Consider the following 16,033-nt stretch of genomic DNA (forward strand, 5'->3'; position numbering starts at 1 on the left):
AGGTTGTTTCTGATAGCGTTTTCCATCAACTCTGAACCAAGCGATCCTTTTATACATTATACATATGGAGTTTATACTTGCCTCTTACTCTTGTCAATTAAGCCCATCTGATTTACCATACACTAAAATATAAATACACTTATTATGAAGAGAAAGAACAAATCCATATTACAGTAGTAGACTTTGGTAAACTGATGCATGAAGTGATAATGGTCAAGTAAGACTTTATTTGAAATGGACCAAAGGACATAAGCAGAGCACTAGAGCAGTAGTTGGATCATTGGTTGGATCGAGTTCAACAATGTGAGACGTTTAGTTGATGAATGAGTTCATACGACGTTTGGTTGATGCATGAGTTCATACGACTTTTGGCTGATGCATGAGTTCATATATACGTTAATTGTCCCTTCTCTGTTTAGCTTGGCACAATTTAATTTGGTTTCCTGATAAGCTCAAACATTGGTCAGCATACTTAGTTACTTAGAGGCATTTTCTTATAGTTGGAGAGGTTATCAGGAGTTTGGCTATGGTTTTTAGTCGAGAAATTTCTAACAGGAAGAAACCTAGCCGAGCAAGGTTGGGCTTAAAACCAAAACCCGTGCGGAGTAAAAATTGCTTGTGATGCATAGATACACAGGTACACAGCCTCAAATAATGGTTTGAGCAATCAGGTTGGCAAATGGCAACCCAATCCCGGCTTAATTTTGGTTGAGTCAGACATGATCAGCTGTTGTTTAAATGAGACAACTCAGACAACACTCCAACAGTCCTACCATGCCTTAAAAGAGGTTGATAAGTGGTTGGAGGTGCTACAGCCCATAAGGCCAGGTTATAGAAGAGACAACGCTTGTTTAATACGAGTAGCATACAAGTTCTCGGTGCATACATCTTACAGATAAGAATTCGTATACGTAACATGGAATTAAGTAGCTATGGAACTATATTATATACAGTAATTACATATTACATTGCAACTTGTTACTCATGCTTAGATCAAGTTACACAAAACTGAATCGGATTTCAAGCAGGCTAATGTGGAGAAACGTTGAGAGCATAAAATCTTATTCAGACCTTCATTCCTTGAAACTTGTGTCACTGAAATGGATATACTTCGTATAATACAGCATGTCATTTTGATGAACCATATTCTTGTAATTTGCAATTGTAGATTTATTTGAATTAAGGAGTCTACTATTACTTGTTACATCCTCCGTTTTCTTTTACTTGTTACATAACATCTAGACGCACTTTAAAAGAGATTAAATAAACGTTAATGCCTAGGGGCTACCTTGTAAATAAAAGAATATGGGAGGAAGTATATTCTAGCTTCATGCAAAATATCAAATGTTACACGTTACAAACCAGGCTAATACAATTTGTTCCAACAAGCGTTCTAAATTATCAAAACTAGTTTTTAATAAATTTTGTGTAAACTTATTAGGGGAAAAAAAATAAAAAAAATCATTATCCGAATTTGTTTAAATTAAACTTAATTCGTCCAAACTTATTTTATTTGAAATAAAATCGAACAAAATAGGGCCTTATATGAGAACAATCTAATGTTAAATTTATAATCATTCTTTATAACCAAGTGAAATCCATACTTGTTCAAGTAAGCAAGTAAACTACCATCAGATCTAGGCGATAAAAATCTATGCTTATAGCCCATGTGACAATCTTTCTACTCCTATCTCTATGAGAAGTACAAACTGTTCATCCCTTAGAAACCTTGAACCCTATCCTCTCTGATTTGGAAAAAGATGATCTTGCTTGGGCCACTGAAGAAGAAGAAGATTTTTTGAATATAGAGGAATTGGACTTGGCATTCTTGCTATCTCTTGAATGCTTTGATCCATCTAAGCCCATTGCCAAGCAGGAAGAGGAGAAATTGGGGTACTCCTGGGATAATTATGGTTTTGAAGATACTGAATTGCAAAGCCCACGTCCGAGTCCAAAATGGAATGGAATTACTTGGTAAGAGTTGATGGGGGACACAGAAATTTCCAAGGTATGTAGTTGCTTATTAGAAGCATGAGGAAAGCCCAAATGAAAACAAACGGAAATTTCCAAGGTATGTAGTTACTTATTAGAAGCATGAGGAAAGCCCAAATGAAAACAAATAAGAGTGGACGTGGAGAAGGGGACTTATTGTACTGTAAAAGCTTTTGCTACTGATTGTGCTGTACTGACAACCCTCCTCTCAACAGATTAGAATCTTCTGATTAGCTGATTGCCATGACACAACCTTAGCAGCATTGACTAATCTTCTTTGCCATGTTTTATACACATGAAGACATTGATTAAAAAATATATATACTTATTTTACATGGATTCACTACAAGCAACTACAGGAGATAATTTAAATAGCTTATTAGTTTTACATACTTCTACACGAATACGAGACAACACAATCAATAGCCCTCTCTGGAGTCTGGACAAGTACAGGTTCCTCGGTGGATAAACACTCGCAGGATACAATGCCATTTGATTCAACACTGATGCCGGAGTTCACATGATACAGGAAACCCTTTCTCACTTAAATTCAGGCAAATGTTCCAACACAGCAGAACAACTCGTCCATAGCACAACAAGAAGCAATGAGATTGCAGATAAGATTTACCTACAGCCATCTCGTATCCTAGATTTCTGTCATCCCTGTACAGGTTCCTACCTTCTTTAAAATCATCTCACACGTTCCTGTTTCTCCCATAAAGGAGAGCTAAATCACAAAACCTGCACTCTGCTTAGCCGAAGGGTGTCATCTACATTCTCTGAGTCTTCAGATCTACTACTATCAGTCTGATCGTTACTCTCAGACTCCGAGGCTGGTGGGGTTTTGGATGAACTGATAAGGGAAAGGCGACAGAGTGGACAGGTGGTATGAGTGGCTAGCCAAAGGTCGATGCAGTACAAATGAAATGTATGACCACATCCAGGTATCTGTTGAAGCTTATCTTCTGCTTGGTACTCCCCTAAGCACACTGAGCATCTGAGATATGGTTGATATAATGAGATATTTATATGAGGAATTTAGCAGAAATTTTCTGGGGGGAATGAAAAAAATTATAATATAAATTAAAAATAAAATAAAATAAAAGAGAGATGCAAGAAAATACAGAGAGAGAGAGTAGAAATCAATTGACTATGTAGGCTGAAATGATCAGGTCAGTTCCTAGATCGCCAGCAAAACAAGGTGAGAACTCAATCAAAGAAAAATCTATTTACCAATATTGGCAAGAGTTCATATATCACCACGTCAAAATTTACAAGGCGTATGGAAATATATCAGCTGAAGCTATTCATCAGTATTGGCAAGAGTTCATTTAACATCACCACGTCAAAGTATACAAGGCGTACGGATATATCAGCTGAAGTTATTTATCAGTATTGGCAAGAGTTCATATAACACCACCGCATCCAAATATACAAGGCGTATGGATTACCAATATTGGCAAGAGTTCATACACCACCACCACGTCAAAATATACAAGGTGTATGGAAATATGTCAACTCTCCAAACATAATAAAATCTTCATCTCGCACTTTCCATTGTCATTGTGACACTGAGCAATCCCTACATAGTAAATCTATATCTTCACTAAAAAAAAGGCCTCGTAGCGAAAATATTTGGTCTAGACAAAAAAAAAAAAAAAAAAAAAAAAAAAAAAAAAAAAAAAAAAAACCAAACACAAGCAAGTTACATCACACAACTCAAATCAAGGCAAGTTAGTTCAGAACTACCTTTTATGTGGGATCTCCAAAACCTTTTATGTGGGATCTCCAAAAAAAAAAAAAAAAAAAACACCATCCTTTATGTGGACTTCTTTTTTCTAGTGTTACCTTATAAGAACTATAACTTTTTGATAACTAATCAACTATCCCTTTACAACTTTTTTCATACAAAAACTTTTAAAAGCATGATGCTCTAACTTGACCACTAAGGGTATCAAAACCTTCTTTAACACATAATGGTGACTAGATGAAGGTCACATAAGATAGCAGGTCGCATTAATATCATAGGGAATTTTTTTTTTCAGAAAAAAGAATAAATATATATAAAAAATAAAAATAAAATAGTACACAGATGTTTTTAAACAAATTTTCCCAGTCAAATGATTTCACGACAATGGTGAAGAATGATGGAGAAGATCTTTAGAGAATTGGGCAGATTGTAGGTCTCATGAAGAAAAACAAACTGTTAAAAAGCTTCACAAAAAACAATTCTACCAATTAATACAAGAAGTTTTACAATAAAATAGGATTAATGATTCATATAAACCAAATTTGAGTATTGTTTTCCCTATTCTTTTCCCCCAGCAATCACATCCTACACATGGACATAACTTACTTTAGTTACTTATAACTAAAACGTTAGATGGGTCAAAAATTCACAGTGATCTGCACCTCTGTATTCTAAAAGCTCGCTGTGACAAAAATTACCCTATCGACTGGTTAATTATCTTTGATAAGGATGAAGGAAAGAAAGAATAACTCACAGGTTGTTGACAAGATAAATATAATCACCATTGAATTACTTTAAGTGCCCATGGAGCAGTTTAAATTAAAAGGTAGAATAAATCCAAGCTTTTACGGTAGTTCTAAATTGAAGATGATGACCACACATATATCAATTAACATCCAAGCAACCAGGTATAACTCTTACATCAGTTGCGTGGGGCAAAGCTACCAATTGATATATTTCAAGAATGAAGTAGTCAAAGAAACAAAAAAATAATACGTAGAACTAATTGAAGGAAAACCACAGTATCACCCATCTCATGTAACATCCTTGAAAAATTATTATAAAACTTGGAATTGGGTTTTGAATAACCAAAGACAATGAAGATATAAAGATGTATAGAAACATGACACTGCTTGGAATTCAAGGAAAATGGTGTGAACCGTAGGCATGATATGTGTTCTGAATTTGGCACGGCCCAGCCAAACCAGCTCACATGTCAAACCTGGCTGCAATTCAACACGGGCAAGACAATATGCATTACTAGGCGAACCAATTCAAGTGACAGGTGGGCATAACAGAACCAGGCACAAGACCAGCTTGGCCTGTTGGGACAAAAAGCCCACCCACCTGGCCTATGGTCTATCCAGGTCCCAAGTTATGTGGACCAGTTCGGGGATAATTAGGCCCCCAGACTAGCCCACAAATCATGTATAGTAAATTGGTTGATCGGCAAATATATATAGACCAGCAATTAGAAGAACAAAGTTAGTTGTGTCAAGTTATAGAAAACCAAAATGGCTCATCTTGGATATGTTTGTTGATCTTAACTACTCTGTCTGTCTGGATTCTGGAGCTTTCACTCGTCACACCATAACAACCTCACAAGATTAAGTATATCATATACCTTTACATTTTTCTTTATATTACTAGTGGTATGTCTATCACTCTATCAAACATCACTTGCTATCGTCAACCAATTACATAATTTATGTAAGGAAATATTAGGGATCTGATGATTTGATCATAAATCATTACTATTTCATTCAGGAGTAATGAAATTATTCAATACATCCCGATATAGTATCTAAGATTCTAAGGAAGTATTTAAAAAGATGAAAACACCACATAAAAATTTTCTACTTAGGATGATAATGGACCAGATCAAGTTTCTGGGTTCATCGACTAGACGCATTTTCGGTCGGGCCTAATTCGTGCTATACTGCTACCTAGATTGTAGTAGGCCTGTGGGGATGCTATTTATGTACATAGGGACCCCTTGACCATGTTAAAAATGGGAGCCTTATCCACTCATTTTACATTGAGTTGCATGCTATAAGATGCAAACACAAGTAATATTAACAGTGTATCCATCCTACTACTCCCTTTGTCTCAAATATGTTTCAAAAGCTGAAAAAGAACAAAAATACTACGGAACTAGTTAAAATAAAAGCGATATCTTTGATGATTTTAAACATGTAAAAGTGAGTTATGTCATGCATTAATTGATACTTACCATAATGAAATGTGTGGAGAGGAAACACATTACTCCAAATTTGGGTGTATACAGTAGAAACTAGAAGGCAAACAATCATTTCAGGGTATCCAAAGAAAGAATAGCCGTTAAACAAAATGGGACAAAAGGAACATTAAATAATATCTTATTTGTTGACCAATGGGCATATTAATTAATGATGATCCCACTTGTTTAGCTGCTAGTGCTCTCATAATGTGTTTTTTTTTTTTTTTTTTTTTAAATCACATTAATTCATTTATTCATTATATTTGGGGGCAGAGGAAGTAAATTAAGGAGCAATTCTAAAGAGATCAAACTACTTAGGGAGAGGGTGATTTGGATAAGTCTCCATGTTGGATGGTCATTCCTCTTTAGTCTTTAAAAACTAAGAATAACACATAATGAAAGTTTGAATTCAGTCGCCCCTAAGATAAAGAAACAGACTAAGAATAACACCTAATGAACATTTGAGTTCATCAAAGTCCTTGAATATGGATGCAGAACATTGCATACTCCAAATTTCACACCGGAAGACTATGAGATGCGACATTGATGATGGGTTTTATAAAAAATTAGCGACCCAATGTAAAGAATAAAAACTTCCCTTATATGTAGGGATCATCTTACATTAGACAACTAGGATTTTATCACTGGGGAGGTATTAGTTTGGATGATTACAGTTGCAATAGGAGTGCATGGCTTATATTGGGAGGTTAGAAAGGCTCCAGGTACAATAGTAAAACAAGCACACATACTAACCAGTGAAGACCCTAAATAGCATCTCTAACAGCATGTTTGGATAACAATTTAGAAGGGGAAGGTAAAAGGAGGAAGGGAAGGGGAAAGAAAGGGAGGGGGAAAGTGGAGCTTCACTTTCCCTCCAAATCTCTCCAATTTTGGAGGGATAGTAAAGAGGACGGAAAATGAATCCCTCCCCTTCTGTCCCTCAATCCAATATCCAAAAAGGTGAATTGTAACCCCCATCCCCCCCCCCCTCCCCCTCTCTTCATTTCCTCCCATCCAAACAATGTGTAAAGGAATAAGGAAAACATGATGGAAAAAAATATATACTCAATGCACTAATCAGAATTAAGTGAAGGAGTGGAGGACATAGTACTAAAGGAATCAGTTTGGGCACCACAAATCCAACTCCAAGTTGCTTCTGGCACAACATTAGGCTTGGACTATAACTGCTCCACATTTGAAAGTTCTATTCTCCATTGTCCCTGTAATCATATCATTGCAGAGATTCACAAAGTACGCATACATTCTATATATACAATATCTCATCACACTGGCTATGTCACGTGGACTCTACTACAAACATCCAACGCCAATACATTTTCTCGACTAAACCATTTTCTAAAAATTTTGCATAATCTAAACTAAGTCAAAGTGGCTGAATCTCCATACTGAACTTGAGGTATTGTGATTAGTGAAGAGTCCATGCAACATAGCTCATCAAATATCATTCATAAATCCTTGCCTGTCCAAGACCAGCCCTGCCCCCCAATTCTTTCAACCATAATTGCTAAATTGAAAGATTAAGAAAACCACTTTAGATTTTGTTACCTGAAAAGAAACCACTATAATATCTTGTTTATCCACTATCCAACAAGCAAATTTGAGTCTCAATGAACAGTTGTCTAATTCAAATTCAATATCCCCACATCTTTAATAACTTCTAAAATCACATAACTACTTCCATCACCTTATAAACCAAACTCCACTACCTTAAATTACTACACTAACTACTTTTTATCAAAAATTAAAATAAAAAAAAATAAAAAAATATAAAAAGTACGAAGTATATATTATACAAAAACAAAAATGCAAGAAAAGGGAAATTACTCACTGTGTATCTCTAACAGAAAAGCTCTCCTTAAACACAATAATTGGCAGCATCTCCCTAAATTCTTTCTTCAACCCCAATTCAACCACCTAAAAATGAAATCAAACCATATTTCATCATACAAATCAATAAACAATGCTTGTAAATTCATCAATCAACTATCAAACAAGCATTACCACAACAGCATCGGAAGCGGCGGCGGCGACAGCAGCAGAATTAGAAGCTCGCATACGAAGAGAAGACCAATCAACACTATGCCTTCGAAGATAAAAGAAGTAAAACAAGAAAATGATGATCAATGTGAACACGATTGGACCAGAAAATATAATTGCTTCATACAATTTCACTGCTTCTGGATTACTACCACTAACACTGCCGCCATTGTTGCTTGTAATCAAGCTTGTATCACCTTCCATTGGAGTCGATTCAATAATGCGGCGATTACTGCTACTTCTCCTACCATTGTAGGATGCATTTGTAGTCGACATTTACAGATCAACCCTTAAAATAGTCGGAAATTAGGGTTTTGTAGCAATGAAATTGAGTGAAAAAAATTGAAGAAAAACAGAAATTAAATTGTAAAATCCTAGGATTTGAGTAGATTTATAGTAGAAAAATGATGTAATTTGATAATGATGTCAGGAGAAATCATGCCGGAAAAAGATTAATCTGAAGAGGAGAGTGTAGCATGCAGTTCCATCTGTCAAAGAATAAAGAAAAAATTTCTAAAATGACGAAACTCCCAAATCTCAAGTATGAGTCATGTCCTATATTTTTATATTAGGTTTAATACCAATAAATAATCTAGGTATATTGTCAATTTTTGGATTAGCGATATCGATATGCTACACTACAAATATCTCATTCAATCGGATTATTTTATGGTGTTTCATTAAAGTCATAAGAGGCGGTATTTTATATTGGATTACGGAGTATTAAAAAATTGAATCTCGTTTATATTTCATAAACTGGCGGAGATATTTTGATATTAGTATATGGATATTAAAAACAAGTACTATTCGTAATAATCTACATATGTTGTCAATTTTTGGATTAGCGATATCGATATGCTACACTACAAAAATCTCATTCAATCGGATTATTTTATGGTGTTTCATTAAAGTCATAAGAGGCGGTATTTTATATTGGATTACGGAGTATTAAAAAATGAATCTCGTTTATATTTCATAAACTGGCGGAGATATTTTGATATTAGTATATGGATATTAAAAACAAGTACTATTCGTAATAATCTACATATGTTGTCAATTTTTGGATTAGCGATATCGATATGCTACACTACAAAAATCTCATTCAATCGGATTATTTTATGGTGTTTCATTAAAGTCATAAGAGGCGGTATTTTATATTGGATTACGGAGTATTAAAAAATTGAATCTCGTTTATATTTCATAAACTGGCGGAGATATTTTGATATTAGTATATGGATATTAAAAACAAGTACTATTCGTAATAATCTACATATGTTGTCAATTTTTGGATTAGCGATATCGATATGCTACACTACAAAATTCTTATTCAATCGATTTATTTTATGATGTTTCGTTAAAGTCTTAAGAGACTGTATTTTATATTGGAATATTAAAAAAAAATGAATTTCATCTAGTTTACTATAAAAACAAGTGGTAAGGTTTTGATATTACACTACTTACAATAATCTAATTTATGGTGTTTCGTTAAAGTCATAAGAAGGTAGTATTTTATACGATGTACTTCTCTAGTTTAAGGAGTGTTGAACTATTAAAATTGGATCTTGTCTAAATTACAAAAAACAAGCGCTAATGTTTTGATATTAGTATAGGTATATTAAATGCAAGTACATTAACAACAAACATGTTTTTTTTTTTTTAATGGAATAGGGAGGGGTGATTTCATTAAATAATAATAATAGTCATTTGGCACTTCCAAATTATAATCATTCCTTAAGAGATCTAAATTCTCAATACAAGAATTAAACACCCCTAAATTAATGGCATCGCTTCTAAACTGCTCCTAAATAATTTTAGATGTCTTTGCATAGTTCTTGACGGAGTTCCATTGATGTATAGTCATAAAAGTGATAAAACTTGATTGACCATCAAAATCTGCAAATTTGCAAGACGAATCTTCTAAATCTGCACCCCTATACCAACAGACCCATAATTCCACAAATTTGTAAGACGAATCTTCCAAATTTATATCCCTGCATACACGAAAAACAAACAACACTAAACCCCACATGGAGGGACTGACTATAATCACCATACTGTTGGGGATCTTTATTAGCTAAAAATATTAAATTGAAGAAGAACTTGGGACTTACCATCGATAAAATCAATGACAACCCTAAGTTTTACTATGGTGGCTAGAACAACAAACATGCTTTGTTTCGAACAATTATTTTGTTCTAAAAAACATTTAACAATTATTTTGTTCTAAAAAACATTTAATCTCTTGTTTCCAAAAAAATTAAAAAAAAAATCTTAAATTGTTATAATAATAACTTAATTTGTTCTATGAGTGCTTAAACAAGGGTATGTAATATCTTTTGCTTTTGTTTACAAATGTATAAATTAATTTATCTTTGTTGGAAAAAAAAATTATTTGACTTACTTTTGTTAAACATAACTAATTTTTGAAAAGGTTTAGCTTAATTAATTTTTGCTACTCATTTAATTGACTTACTTTTGTTAAACAAGTGGTGATATTCAATTTTTATTAGTATTGAAAATTGAATCTCGTCTATATCCCTATACCTTTTTAAAAGTTTAATCAATAACATCATATTAAAATAGACATCGAGAATGACACGTGTCACTTCTTAGTGCTGTTTTTTCCCTCCAAAACTTCCCCTCCCCTTTTAGCAAAAAAACTTCTTTTTTCGGAAAATTTGTATAATACAACTATAATAATATTCCAAATCTTATATATTATCTTTACATGAAATGTATTTCTTTTATTTCGTGTTTTTAATTCTTCCATACACATTTACCTACAAAATTATTCTAACACTATTTTAATTATAGAAAAAGTGAGACATTAGTTTAGGTAAAAGATACTATCATTACCGCCTGGACATCTTTTAGCCGAAGTATTATTGAAATTTTGCCCTAAAAGTAATAATAAAATTGGGTCATATAATTAATATTAAAGAAATTACTTTAAAACATCACTTTTTTTTTTTAAATACCTCTAATATTTTGTTTCTTAGACTAATGGAGTATTACACGACTAGATAATAAATGTTGTGTTCGACAACTAAATCATATGTCTAATTCTAGGAAAATGTGAAATATCAATCAATTAATTTATTATGTAATTATATAAATTTATATCTTAGTAAATACAAAAAGATTTAATGTCTTTCATGTGATTGAGATGATAAATTTATTACATTCGACATTATAAATAAGATGCATAGTAAAAGACTCATCAGACATAATATAGTGACAAGTGACATCTTCTTGTGTATCCTTTTTTCGATAAATAACTATCATCTACAAATAAACTTTTAAGGCAATAAACAAATAATGATTAAACTACAATTATTGGATTGCTTCAAACACGTTTAATTTCTATATAATAATAAAGAGCGACAATATCATGTAGAGCATCAATTCATAAACAAAAAATTTACTATTAATAATATAGGTTAGTGTTGTCTAATTGTTGATTATAATTGCCTTACTGATCCGAGTAGTATTTATTTCTATTGAAATTATTTTACTGGATATAACTGTGATATATTATTTGTAATTTATACTGTTAGATTTCGGGAAAACTCCTCAATCTAGAGTGTGTACCATTGATCAATATATATATAGTTTTACAAGACTCGTAATCCTAGTACGATAAGGATACAGAATATATACAAATATTATCCTAATCTGCGACAAATATTATCATAACTATAATATCTATCACAACCCTGCAGTCATAGCGGGAGGAGGTCGTACGCTAAGACTGGATCTGAAACCCAAAAATAAGTCTCGTGGTAGGCCTTTTGTGAAAATGTCCGCAAACTGATATCTAGAAGGAACATGTAGAAGTTGAGCTTGTCCCAAAGAAACATTTTCTCGAACAAAATGAATATCCATCTCCACATGCTTGGTGCGTTGGTGTTGTACCGAGTTGCCAGAAAGGTAGATAGCACTGACATTATCACAATAAACAATAGTAGCCTGTCGAAGAGGACAATGTAACTCAAGTAAAAGATTACGAAGCCAACATGCCTCAGAGACAACATTTGCGACACCTCGATATTCTGCTTCTGCACTCGATTTAGATAAAGTATGTTGACGCTTAGATGACCAAGAAACGAGGTTGTCCCCAAGAAAGCAGCAATAACCCGATGTAGAACGACGGGTATCGGGACAACCTCCCCAGTCACCGTCAGTGTAAGTAATCAAACGGTGAGAAGTAGATGGATATAAATGTAAGCCATGATTAATGGTATCCTGAACATAACGCAAAATGCGTTTCAATGCATCATAATGAGATTCTCGGGGATCATGCATAAAAAGACACACTTGTTGTACCGCATAGGCAATATCTAGCCTGGTAAAAGTGAGATACTGAAGAACACCTACTAAACTGCGATTACAACGTAGGATCCCGAAAAGGTGGTCCTGCATCTGCACTAAGTTTGGACTTAGTGTCAACTGGAGTAGCTGCAGGTTTACAAGAGCCCAAACCTGCACGCTCTAAAATCTCTTGTGCATACTTTTCCTGTGAAAGTAGCAAATAAGAGGGAGTACGAGTCACCGCAATCCCTAAAAAATAACTCAGAGGGCCTAAATCAACATAGAAAACTCAGTGTGCAACTGAGATATGATCCCCTCATGCAACCTGTCAGAAGAGGTAGCTAATATAATATCATCAACATAAAGGAGCAAATATGCCATATCATCACTCTGTTGAAAAGTGAAAAGAGAGTTGTCACTTTTAACAATGAGAAAACCCAATTTGACCAAAAAATTCGCAAAGCGCTGGTACCAAGCTCTAGGAGCTTGCTTCAACCCGTATAGAGCCTTACAAAGTCGACATACATAGGAGGATACTCTCCGATCAACAAAACCCGGAGGTTGATGCATATACACTATTTCCTACAAATCACGATGTAAAAAGGCATTTTTGACATCTAATTGATGAATCGACCACTTTTTAGCCAAAGCTAAGCTAAGAACAATACAAATAGTGGCTGGTTTAACTACTGCACTGAACGTCTCATCACAATCCACACCAACTTCTTGTGACTTGCCATCACACATAAGACGAGCTTTGTGCCTTTCAAGGTCACCATTAGACTTGAATTTGTGTTTAAATAGCCACATACAATTAACAATATTCACCTCCGTAGGCCAAGGCACCAAATCCCATGTCCCTGTTTTAATCAAAGCACTAAACTCATCGTTCATCGCCGCATTCCAATTAAGGTCATTTAAAGCTTGTTTATAAGACTTTGGAAGTGGTGATTTGTGAAGAGGTGGTCCCGAAATTTGAACGGTTAGATTGCAATATTTCGGGTTTGGCTTGAATATACCCCGTTACTACAGGTGATATGAGGGGAAGGAAGAGGTGATCTAGTAGGCTCAAGCGGTGGAATGCCGCGAAGAGAGGGTGGAGTGTATGTGGGTGGGCTGGTCGGCGAGTGCAAGGCTGGAAATGGGGACCGCGGGGTGGTTGCGACCGGGGCAGTCGTGCCGCAGGGTGGTTGCGAGGTACACTGCCTAGTTGAGTGAGAATTGGAGGGAGATGGGCTGCGTGGGAAAAGTGACGTGAAAGCCACTTGTTGGGCCGTTGTGTGATTTGGTTGAGGGAAGTCTTAGACATTTGGGCTTTGGGAAGTGGGGTGCTGCAGATTTGGTTGGTGGGGATTTGTGCTTGGATTGAAGTTGCCAAACTTCAATATGTTGTGTGTTAAAAGTGGGGAACGATCATCAAATCCCAAAAAATTGTAATCATCAAGTTTATATTTTTCTTAAGTTAGTATATGGGAAGGCATGTTCATCAAAGGTAACATGACGAGAAAATATAAATTTATTTGATGTAATGTCATAACATCTATAACCATGATGATTAGTAAGATATCCTAAAAACACACAAGGGGTAGATCGAGGAGCAAGTTTGTGAGGAGCAATTGAGGAAAGATTCGGAAAACATAGACAACCGAAGACCCTAAGGTGATCATATGAACGAATTTTTCGAAAAAAGGCCTTAGATGGGGTTATATTTTTGAGTGCTTTTGTAGGCAAAATATTAAGTAAATAAGATGCGGTTTCAAGAGCGTATACCCGAAAATTTGGAGGGAGAGAGGCATGAAAAAGGAGTGTACGTTTGATATTGTTTAGAGTGTGAATCATGCGTTCGGCTTTACCATTTTGAGATGAAGTATGAGGACACGAGAACCTAAAGATCAATTCATTGTCAATACAGAACTTCTTAAAAGGGTCATTATCAAATTCGCGACCGTGGTCACTTTGAAAGGCCTTTATAGGACGTTCGAATTGAGTTTGTACAAAAGATCGAAAATCAAGGAATTTTGGAAAGGCTTGTGACTTGTAGGTTAGAGGTATAGCCCACATATAGTGAGTGTAGTCATCAAGGTGAACTAGATAGTATTAATGACCTGTTGAGCTACTAATAGGTGAAGTCCAAAGATCGGCATGAATAATATCAAAAGCACAATTTGTAAAATTATTCGAATCATAAAACGGAAGTCTAATGTGTTTCCCAATCTGACAAGAGTTGCAAAAATTAGAGACATGCTCTTTATTACAAACTATAACATTATTATGTCTAAGAAAGCTTAAAGCAGATGCTCCCGGGTAGCCTAGTCTGCTATGCCATGTGGTGGGTGAGACAACATTGAGAGATGTGGCGAGATGGGCAGTGGGCGACTCGATAGAAGTGACTGGGTAAAGATCCCTCGAACTATTGCATTTCGTTATAATTCTCCCCGTTTGAAGTTCCTTCACAGAAAAACCGAATGGATCAAATTCAATGGAAACAGAATTATCGGTGGTAAATTTTCGAACAGAAACAAGGTTCTTAATGATTTGAGGGGCAAGATAAACATCACGAAGAACATGGGGTTTATTGGATAGTTTAGTGTGACCATAACCCGTTATTGGAATACGGTGACCATTGCCTACTAAAATATGATTTTTAGTGCTTAAATTAAATAGGGGCATGAGATTACCTGAATTGTTCGTCATGTGAGAGGTTGCACCCGAATCCATATACCATCCGTCATCGTTGAGAAAAAGACATAGTTGCAAAAGCGTTGCCTAGCTCTGTGAGAGTCATAGAAGTCCCGTGTGAGGCTGGGCCTGCTGTGTAGGCCTGTTGAATGTGTGTGCCTTGGGTTGAGCCTTGTTGTCTGGACTGTTGGATGAGCCCAGCTGTTGGATAGTGTGAGAGAGGAGTGGCCCAATTACGTTGTTTTTGGACTGCTTGGAGTGCAGCCAATAGTTGTGACCAAGCTGGGTTGTTTGGGCCGGCCCAATTAAATGTGGCAGCATTTTTTTGTTGCTGCTATCCATTGTTGTTGCTTGAATTATTTCTTGGTGCACCCCTTCCTCGACCTCTACCTGCTTTGCCACCCCGATCGCCGCGACCTCCACCATGACCGCGACCGCCACCACGGCTGCCCCCTTGTTGCGATGTGGTGGTGGAGGAAGAATCTCCGGTTTGTGCAACAAAGGAAAAAGGAGGTGTTGAGGTATCGTTTGCTTGCGAGATTCCTCAAGGAGAAGGCGAGACCTCGCCATTTCAAATGATGGAAGAGGGTCGGTTTGTTGTATCATAGTCGCGACGGTGTCATAATCAGTCTTCACAAGACCGGCAACCAATCTCAAAACAAGTTTTTGCTCCGAAATTTCTTGATCAACATTAGCAAGTTGATCTTTCAAACTCTTCAATTGTTGGCAGTAGGTAGTGATGTCGGGAAAGTTAGAGAGATGTAGGTTGTTAAACTGATTTTCAAGATACACAACCCGTGTGTGTTTGTTATCTTGAAAAACCGCTTTAATTCGGTCCCAAGTTTCTTGAGCCGTAGCACCTCGATGAAGAACAGTTTCAAGAAGATCGGTGGAGATAGTACCGTATATCCACTTTTTCACAATCGAGTCAAGCCGTTTCCATAATGCCTTAGAGATATCGGTGGGTCTAGGGGTCTTTGGGTCAATATGGTTAAGAACATTAT

At 35.6% G+C, this 16,033-nt stretch overlaps 2 protein-coding genes across 2 annotated transcripts; both read right to left on the reverse strand.

Annotated features, from left to right (window-relative positions):
- Positions 1-1,483: 1,483 nt before the first annotated feature.
- LOC110739145 (RING-H2 finger protein ATL7-like) lies at positions 1,484-8,627 on the reverse strand. Its single transcript, XM_021919608.1, has 3 exons — positions 8,004-8,627; positions 7,831-7,916; positions 1,484-2,989 (listed from the first exon to the last, which is right to left on the reverse strand). The coding sequence occupies exons 1-3, from the start codon at positions 8,313-8,315 to the stop codon at positions 2,725-2,727; spliced, it is 663 nt and encodes a 220-aa protein (XP_021775300.1). The 5' UTR covers positions 8,316-8,627; the 3' UTR covers positions 1,484-2,724.
- A 3,120-nt stretch (positions 8,628-11,747) lies between these two features.
- Positions 11,748-13,244, reverse strand: LOC110739098 (uncharacterized mitochondrial protein AtMg00810-like). The gene is made up of 3 exons (XM_021919551.1): positions 12,944-13,244; positions 12,431-12,599; positions 11,748-12,384 (listed from the first exon to the last, which is right to left on the reverse strand). Exons 1-3 carry the CDS (start codon positions 13,242-13,244, stop codon positions 11,748-11,750), a joined length of 1,107 nt encoding a protein of 368 aa, XP_021775243.1.
- Positions 13,245-16,033: the final 2,789 nt, after the last annotated feature.

Source organism: Chenopodium quinoa, unplaced genomic scaffold (assembly GCF_001683475.1).
Source record: "Chenopodium quinoa cultivar QQ74 unplaced genomic scaffold, ASM168347v1, whole genome shotgun sequence".
In the NCBI taxonomy this organism is placed as follows: domain Eukaryota; kingdom Viridiplantae; phylum Streptophyta; class Magnoliopsida; order Caryophyllales; family Amaranthaceae; genus Chenopodium; species Chenopodium quinoa.

Bases quoted from the DNA above. Each gene is read 5' to 3' on its own strand.
- LOC110739145 (XM_021919608.1), bottom strand. From the start codon at position 8,315: ATGTCGACTACAAATGCATCCTACAATGGTAGGAGAAGTAGCAGTAAT. The intron at 7,917-8,003 runs GTAATGCTTGTT...TTTCATTTTTAG, and splicing joins CCGCTTCCGATGCTGTTGTG to GTGGTTGAATTGGGGTTGAA. The intron at 2,990-7,830 runs GTGAGTAATTTC...ACCATATCTCAG, and splicing joins TTTTCTGTTAGAGATACACA to ATGCTCAGTGTGCTTAGGGG.
- LOC110739098 (XM_021919551.1), bottom strand. From the start codon at position 13,244: ATGAACGATGAGTTTAGTGCTTTGATTAAAACAGGGACATGGGATTTG. The intron at 12,600-12,943 runs GTGATTTGTAGG...GTTATTTTTTAG, and splicing joins CAAAAATGCCTTTTTACATC to GGATTGCGGTGACTCGTACT. The intron at 12,385-12,430 runs GTAATCGCAGTT...CACTTTTACCAG, and splicing joins CCTTTTCGGGATCCTACGTT to GCTAGATATTGCCTATGCGG.